This window comes from Xyrauchen texanus, chromosome 20 (assembly GCF_025860055.1).
Source record: "Xyrauchen texanus isolate HMW12.3.18 chromosome 20, RBS_HiC_50CHRs, whole genome shotgun sequence".
Classification (NCBI taxonomy): domain Eukaryota; kingdom Metazoa; phylum Chordata; class Actinopteri; order Cypriniformes; family Catostomidae; genus Xyrauchen; species Xyrauchen texanus.
In genome coordinates, this window is record NC_068295.1 from 28,725,451 (window position 1) to 28,733,434 (window position 7,984).

General features: G+C 41.3%; 1 protein-coding gene across 6 annotated transcripts in view; it reads left to right on the forward strand.

The window, feature by feature from the left end:
* Window positions 1–2,696, forward strand: part of letm1 (leucine zipper-EF-hand containing transmembrane protein 1) — a 43,432-nt gene extending 40,736 nt beyond the window's left edge. For all 6 annotated transcript variants that reach the window (XM_052151442.1, XM_052151444.1, XM_052151445.1 and 3 more), the window contains one exon: window positions 506–2,696. In XM_052151442.1, the coding sequence (XP_052007402.1) occupies window positions 506–658 (153 nt within the window). In that variant the 3' untranslated portion in view covers window positions 659–2,696. The remainder of the gene's footprint in view (window positions 1–505) is intronic.
* Window positions 2,697–7,984: the final 5,288 nt, after the last annotated feature.

Sequence of the window (7,984 nt, forward strand, 5' to 3'; positions counted from 1 at the left end):
TGTCCAGTACTTTTAAAAATACTCCGATTAAAAAAACAATACCAACTGACGTAAGAATGTCATTACATAAACATGTCCTAGTGATTAATAAAAGGCAAAGGCTGCAATTTAATTAGATAAATATGCATAATAATGTCCCAAAATCTGCATATGTGGATGTCATGTTTATCAGCGTGCTGTTAGTAGCCAACAGTGTTCCACAATGCATTGTGCTTGACTGACTTTCTATTTCCATTGTGATTAAAAAAAAACTTTCATAATTTTTAACAATATTATTTGATCCGTCTGCCAAAAGTGAAGATTGCTTTTTGCACAAAATTACATAAAATGCAAAACTACTGTATATTATTTAACTGGATGCCACTCACTGAATTAAACATACCACATACTGTTTCATATACTATTAAAAAACATTTTTAGGCAGTATACGATGTATGCAGTATGCTAATATTCCATTCTAAACATAGCCATTTACTTTCATCTGGTGTTTGTGCTTTTGTGTTAGGTGGTTGAGCTGATCGATAAGGAGGACATTGATATCTCCACCAGCCAGGTTGCAGAGATCATGGTCATGCTGCAGAAGGAAGAGAAGTTGGTGGAGAAGGAGAAAGCCAAGGAGAAGTCTGAGAAGGAGCAGGCAGCTAAATTCCAAAACTAGATCTAAAACTGAGAGCACTGTGTAGGGAATGGAGAAGACTGATGCTATTCAAGACCATTAATATGTAAATCAGTTTCAGAGTAAGGCCGAAGCCAAGCCTGACCCCCGCTCCTGTATTAAAATCAATATAAAGTGTTTTTCTTTTTGGTTTGTTCAGAGAGAACAACACTGCTAAGAGGAGAAGACAGATGTTCCCTTATGTGTACTCTTTTGCACACACAAAATTTGAACAAATTTTGCATTGTTCAAAGAAGACTTGTGTAATGACTGAATTGAGGAATATTTATTTATTACTAGACTAATAATAATAATTCAGAGATGAATTTTGGAGGAACATTTGTTGATTTGTTTTTGGAAAGACCCTTAAAAAACAGACAAAAATTATTAATGATTAAAAAAATAATGACTTGATTGTTCTTCAGTTGGCAGTGATGGCATTTCCTGTGCACTGAGGTCATTTCCTCTGCACATTACATCACCCATCACCATAATTATACTACTCGCTCAGCTTTATTCTGTTTTATATTTTCATTTTTGTTTTCAATTCTCATTGCATTTTCATGAAATTCTTGAATGTTGCTCAAAAGACTTTGATATCATATTTGTGTTTATCTAATTACCAAAGGACATTTAATGCAGAGGTTAAACTTCATTTATACTTATGTAATATGTAAATACACATTTATGTGGACCTTTTATTACACATAGCCGAGGTTTAAGGTAGTATAATGGTGTATCCCTAACGTGCTTGAACTTTATTCAGGGCAGAAGCTTTTGTAATGACTTGAAGGCAGTAGTGGTCTAATTGATACATCAGATTTGTATTTTAATAAGCAATATTCTTGGGTTGATTTCAGCATCATATTTATATTGTGGCCTTAGTAATCAAACATCCCTTTAATAATCTTAAAAAATTGAAATTAAGAGACAATAAAGCTATAAAATATTTAACAGTCTTTACTGCTGGTGGTATTGCTAGTCTTTGAATTGGACATTAACTGTTGTCTATGCTGTGGGCCTTTGTAAGGTGGCTGTTAGCTTATGTGTGTGTTTGGAAAAGATAGAGGGAACTTCAGCTAGTGTGGACATAATCGGGGTATGGCTCATCCCATCTTGTGCAAGAAGAGGCCAATCTGGATACAGTCAGGATATTCCCTGGATAAACTTGCACTCCTTACATGGAGAGAATGTGTGCGATGGCAGTGTTCTCATTCGCACAAACACACAGTTCCAGCTGAGCACCTGTAAACTGGAATGTGTTGATCAGTCTTAAGGGTTTGGAACAAAGTAAGGGTGAGCGAATTGACAGAATTTTTATTTTTGGGTAAAGTACATTTAACCACAGTAAAGGCTGTATAAATTTGAAACTCGATGATGGCTTTTAGGCCTTAAACTGTATTCAATCATTAGTATTACTGTAGCGTATGACAGTCCTTGTTTGTGTTTTAACAGAGCAGAGAATATGATGCTGATGTGTATTTGCACTATAAATTATTCTGAGCTTTATTTGACCCATTTTGGAGTGTTGATTAGACTCAGGAAGATGCATGTTATTTCTGTGTGTGCACATTGAGAGATATTTGAGGAGCCACACACTTGAATTTGTATTGTGTTAGATGGGACGAAGTGTGACTGTTGTAGAAAGGTATAAAGATACTTTGCTTTGTATTTTGTTTATTTATTAAAATTTAATTTTTAAAGGATGGTGCATGTAAAACTGACCACAGATTAAAAACAGTGAGATGTTGAAAAAGTATTTAATTACTACATGAATTAAGTAATTAAAAACTTGAACTATTTAAAATTGAACAGACATTGAATATGCTCCCATATAGAAATTGTAAGCATACTAATTATTTGTATTCTGATCATATATATCATTTTATCTCCAAGAAAACAAGTCTACATTATCTTAGTACTGTTATGCTAGTTAAAGAAATAGTAAACTCAAAAATGGAAATTCTCTCATCATTTACTCACCCTCGTGCCATCCCAGATGTGTATGACTTTGTTCTGCAGAACACAAATAAAGATTTTTAGAAGAATATTTCAACTCTGTAGGTTCATACAATGCAAGTGAATGGTGACCAGAACTTTCTAGATCCGAAAAAATCACATAAAGCTGTCTGTCTGTGGGAGAGGGAAAGTGGTAAGGCTCATCACCTGGGTTGTAATTACTCTAACACCTGTCTCTCATTATAGTGATACTCTGGTGTGCCTTATCAGGTCTCCACCATCACTATAATGAGAGACAAGTGTTAGAGTAATTACAACCCAGGTGATGAGCCTTACCACTTTCCCTCTCCCACAGACAGACACATGACCATGACCCCCATGCCACACCATATAACTCCAGTGGTTAAATCCATATCTTCAGAGGCGATGCAATCACTCTGGGTGAGAAACGGATTTCAATCCCTTTTACTTTAAATCTCCACTTTCACTTACTCTCAGAATGTGAAAGTTGATATTTATAGTATAAATATTTATCTGTTTCTCACCCACACCTATTAAATCACTTCTGAATATGTCGATTTAACCACTGGCATCTTATGAATTACTATTATGTGGCCTTTTTGTGATTTTTTTTTTGTTTTGTTTTGTTTGGAGCTTCAAAGGTCTGGTCACCATGCACTTGCTTTGTATAGACCTACAGAGCTGAGATATTCTTCTAAAAATCTTTGTTGGTTTGTGTTCAGCAGAAGAAAGTCCTGCACATCTGGGAAGTCGTGAGGGTTCGTAAATGATGAGAGAATGTTCATTTTTGGGTGAACTGTCCTTTTAAATTTTAGACTGAAAAAGAATAGGGTAATCGAGTAATGTGCAAAAGAAATGTTATTGAAAATCTGTATGATGCAAAAATCTATAAGAATTTGTATTGTATTGTTCACAACATATGTATGCACTGTCAAAGTGGTTCAAAAGTTGTGAATTAAACCAGAATGATCTCTGAAAAGTTCTTATTAACACACATCCATGTGCAATGGCCATCATTTCACACAGTCACTATATATTTTTTTTTCATTTGTCGTCTTAATTTTATTATTCATTTTTTTCTCTTATTCCTTTTCACTCCCCTGCTGCACTATCCAACTATTACTGACCAAAGATTACATGGAATCAGATCACAATTATCTTCTCCACTTTAATGTTTACACAATTTATTTAACTTGAATATTACTCAGCTTTATGGTATTGTTTTGTTGTTGTTGTTTTTTTACACCTAAAACTGCCAAAAGAGTTCCTAGACAAAGCTCAAAGACAGTTCCTGCTTAAAAATACGGAAAATGATCAGTTTGGGAGAGAGGGGAATGTTTTAAAGAACTTAAATATGAGTTTAAAAGGCAAACAGACTGTCCATTTGAAAGCGCTGTGCTGTTAAAATATTCTGGCATGTGAAAAGAAAGACATTTGTATAGGAAAGCTATGTTTGAAGGCACTGCTTATTTCAAGTTCATAAATTATTTTGAATGCAATGCATGCATATTGTCTTGTCTTTCTGGATTAAATAAAGATCACACTTTTTAGGATGCAGAAAGCTATTAGCAGCTCTTAGCAAATACAAATGGAATTCTGAATACAATGAAAACCTAATTTTATCATTCTGTATTCAGGCCTTTAAATTTAAGTTTTCAAAATCAAATGTTGATCTAAATCAAAAATGAAAACAACTTACTTGTTAATGCATCAGAGCTTTTGACTGTCTTGTCTGTCTCGTAACTGTTGAGAGACCGACCTTGTTATGGACATGTATCCTAGGATTTAATAAAGTGTTTTAGTGTTTTATCTCCAATCAACAACTTTTCTTAAATTAATGTTTTGAGAGGGGCAGACCACTTGAGGGTGCTATAGCCTTAGTTAATAAAGGAGATCATCAACGTCATAATATTCCTATTTGCTATTCTGCAGTGTACTTTATGTTGCTCATGAAGCCAATCTTGCATACTGCTGTTATGCATGTTCCTGGATATGTTGTGCATTCTTATGAGTACATCATAGAAAACTGACAACAGTCACAAATGTTACATGCTATCTATCACTGGTTTACGTACACAACACACAAAAAAAATTTGGGCAGTCTACAATAATAACCTGTGCAGACTTGAAGTGGGCTGAAAAACTGGTGGGAGAGTCGTGGTAAATCATTTTGCCCTGTAAGTATAGCCATTTGGGCTGGTAAGAGGACATAGCTCTATGTAAGCTTATAACAGCTGTATGTCTACCTGTAAAAGCACATTTCTCTGGCCAGCTGCTCCTGAGAGTTTGTATTTTAGGTGTGCATCGTGGTTAGATGGTGAAAGATTGCATTTAATGTACAGTATGTATTATGATGTTTTGAGTCATTTTTATAGCCAGAAATTGATAGTGCATGCTTTATGTTAAGTTCAGTAGACCCTGAGTACTTTCTTGGAGTTCTCAGACTCTTTCGCTCTGCTCCCTTCTTGCACACTACTGTGAAATATGTGAGCAGACAAAGAGAACTTGTTTCAACAGTAGGATAGTCAGTGTGTTGCAATAAGCTGTTGGAAATCTGTTAATATAGCACGTGTAGCTTCGTGTTGGGCACATTTAGCAAAATATCTAGTAATGCACTGAAAATAAAGCTGCTGCAAGAGATGTGATTATTTACAGGTCTATACCATTAGGTGTTAAATTAAACTTGCTGCTTTAATGGCCCTAGTGTCTTTAATGAGCAAAATAATAATATTAATAATACAAATCTTCCAGTGACATGTGAATGATAGCCAACCTAAAAACTTGGAGGCGTTTAGGAAGGGTCTGCCTAATCAATGAAAAATGTGAGAGTTTGATAAACTTGTTTGGTAACAGACGTTAAAATGTATTCCACTACAGATTACATGCTCTAAAATATAATGTGTGCATGTATGTGTGTGTGTGTGTATGTATGTATGTGTGTATATATATATATATATATATATATATACACACACACACATACATACACAGATGTGGAAAATACATTCTCTGAAAAAAGCCTAAATATCTTACGCAGTGTTGTTTTTAAAACAGGATTAATCAAATTGATCTTGATTTAAAGATATTTGTTTATATTTATAGTGAAAAAACAATACAACAATTCTCTTCAAGAATATGATTTTTGCCCAAATATCAAAGATCTTGCGAGAGAGAGAGAGGAAAAAATGATCTAACGTGGATTCTCTTGATGAAAAGAAATTAAACGTGCCTGGTAACAGGTACATGTAAACTGGCTAGAAATAGCATTTTAGCTTGGCATTGTTATGAATGTGGGGAAATCAGGAGGCAGGCGGGAGGTTGGATCTACGTGCGGCTTTATTAGCAACGTTAAATAAACAAAACACAGGAACAAACGAAAAGTCCACGATGGGAACCAACTCAAACACAAAATAATGCACAGCAGGTAGGACAAACAGCGAACAGCGAACATCCACGAAGGGCTGGGGTATCCTCGAACGAACTAGAGGAACAGAGAGAGAACAGCGAGAGGTCATAGGAATAAACATGAAACGTTAACGATCGACAAAGGAAAGGGAAAACAGCGGGGTTTAAATAAACAGACACGATAATGACAAAATAACAAACAGGTGCGGACAATAACACCGAGGCGGCAGTGAAGAGGATCGTGAATGAAGGGAAGTGTAGTTTATCACACACGGACAGTGAGACTCAGGGCGGACAACAGGGAAAACGTGACATGGAACGGGATCGGTGATGGGTGAAACGGAAAACACGGAGAAGACAACAAGGAAACGTGACAAGTGAGACAGAGAACACAGGGCAGACAACAAGGGATCGTAACATAACCCCCCTCAAAAGGACCGGATTCCAGACGGTGCTGAAAAACACAAGAATAACAAAAACAACCAAATGTTCAAGGAGGGGGGGGGCTAGAACTGGGGGAGAACAGACAGACAAAAGGGAGCACAAGGGACACAGAGACAGTCCAAGGAGGCACAAGGGGCAATTAGGCAGTCCACGGAGGCACAAGGGAAGATTAGGCAGTCCACGGAGACACAAGGGGTGGACAGGCAGACCAGGGCGGCCGAGAGGGCAGACAGGCCGTCCACAGGGGTGTGAGACGGGGCCAGGGTCAGGTGGCCTAGGGGGCATCCACCGGGTAGGGACTGGTTTAGGTGGTCTAGGAGGCAGCCACGCTATGGGGACAGGTTTGGGTGGCCCGGGAGCTGGCCACAAGGCACGGGCCGGTTCAGGGGACCTGGGAGGTGGCCACAGGACAGAGGCTGGTTAAGGTGACCTAGGAGGTGGCCGTAGGGCAAGGGCCGGTTCAGGGGGCCTGGGAGGAGGAGTGGCCACTAGGGGAGCCGGCGGAGCCGCGTGAGGCGGGGCCGAGGGAGGCTCGGGAGGTGGAGCCGAGGGAGGCGATGGCTTAGAAGGCTCAGAAGGCGGAGTTGAGGGAGCCACTGGAGGCGGAGCCGGGGGAGGCTCAGGAGGTGGAGCCGAGGGAGGCTCAGGAGGCAGAACCGAGGGAGGTTCAGGAGGCGGAGCCGGGAGAGGCTCGTGAGGCTCAGGGGGCGGAGCTGTGGGAGGCTCAGGAGGCAGAGCAGAGGGAGGCTCAGGAGGCGGAGCCGAGGGAGGCGGAACCATGGAAAGCTCTGGAGGATCAGGGGACAGAGTCGTGGGAGCCTCAAGAGGCAGAGCAGATGGAGGCTCAGGAGGCGGAGCCGAGGAAGGCTCAGGAGGTGGAGCCGAGGAAGGCTCAGGAGGCAGAGCCGAGGAAGGCAGAGCCGAGGAAGGTTCGGGGGCTCAGGAGGCGGAGCCGTGGGAGGCTCGGGAGGCAGAGCCGTGGGAGGTTGTGCCATAGGAGGTTCTAGAGGCGGAGGCCTAGAAGGCTCTGGAGGTGGAGCCGAGGGAGGTGGCGCCGTAGGATGCTCTAGAGGCGGAGCCCTAGAAGGCTCTGGAGGCTCGGGAGGTGGAGCCGTAGGAGGTGGCGCCGTAGGCGGCTCTAAAGGCGGAGGCCTGGAAGGCTCTGGAGGTGGAGCCGAGGGAGGTGGCGCCATAGGCGGCTCTAAAGGCGGAGGCCTGGAAGGCTCTAGAGTCTCTGGGGGCAGAGCCGTAGGAAGGCTCGAGGGGCGGAGCCCTGTCAGGCTCAGGAGGCGGAGCCGAGGAAGGTTCGAGGGGCTCAGGAGGCGGAGACGTGGAAGGCTCTGGAGGCGGAGCCGAGGGAGGTTGCGCCGTAGGAGGTTCTAGAGGCGGAGGCCTAGAAGGTTCTGGAGGTGGAGCCGAGGGAGGTGGCACCGTAGGATGCTCTAGAGGCGGAGCCCTAGAAGGCTCTGGAGGCTCGGGAGGTGGAGCCGTAGGAGGTGG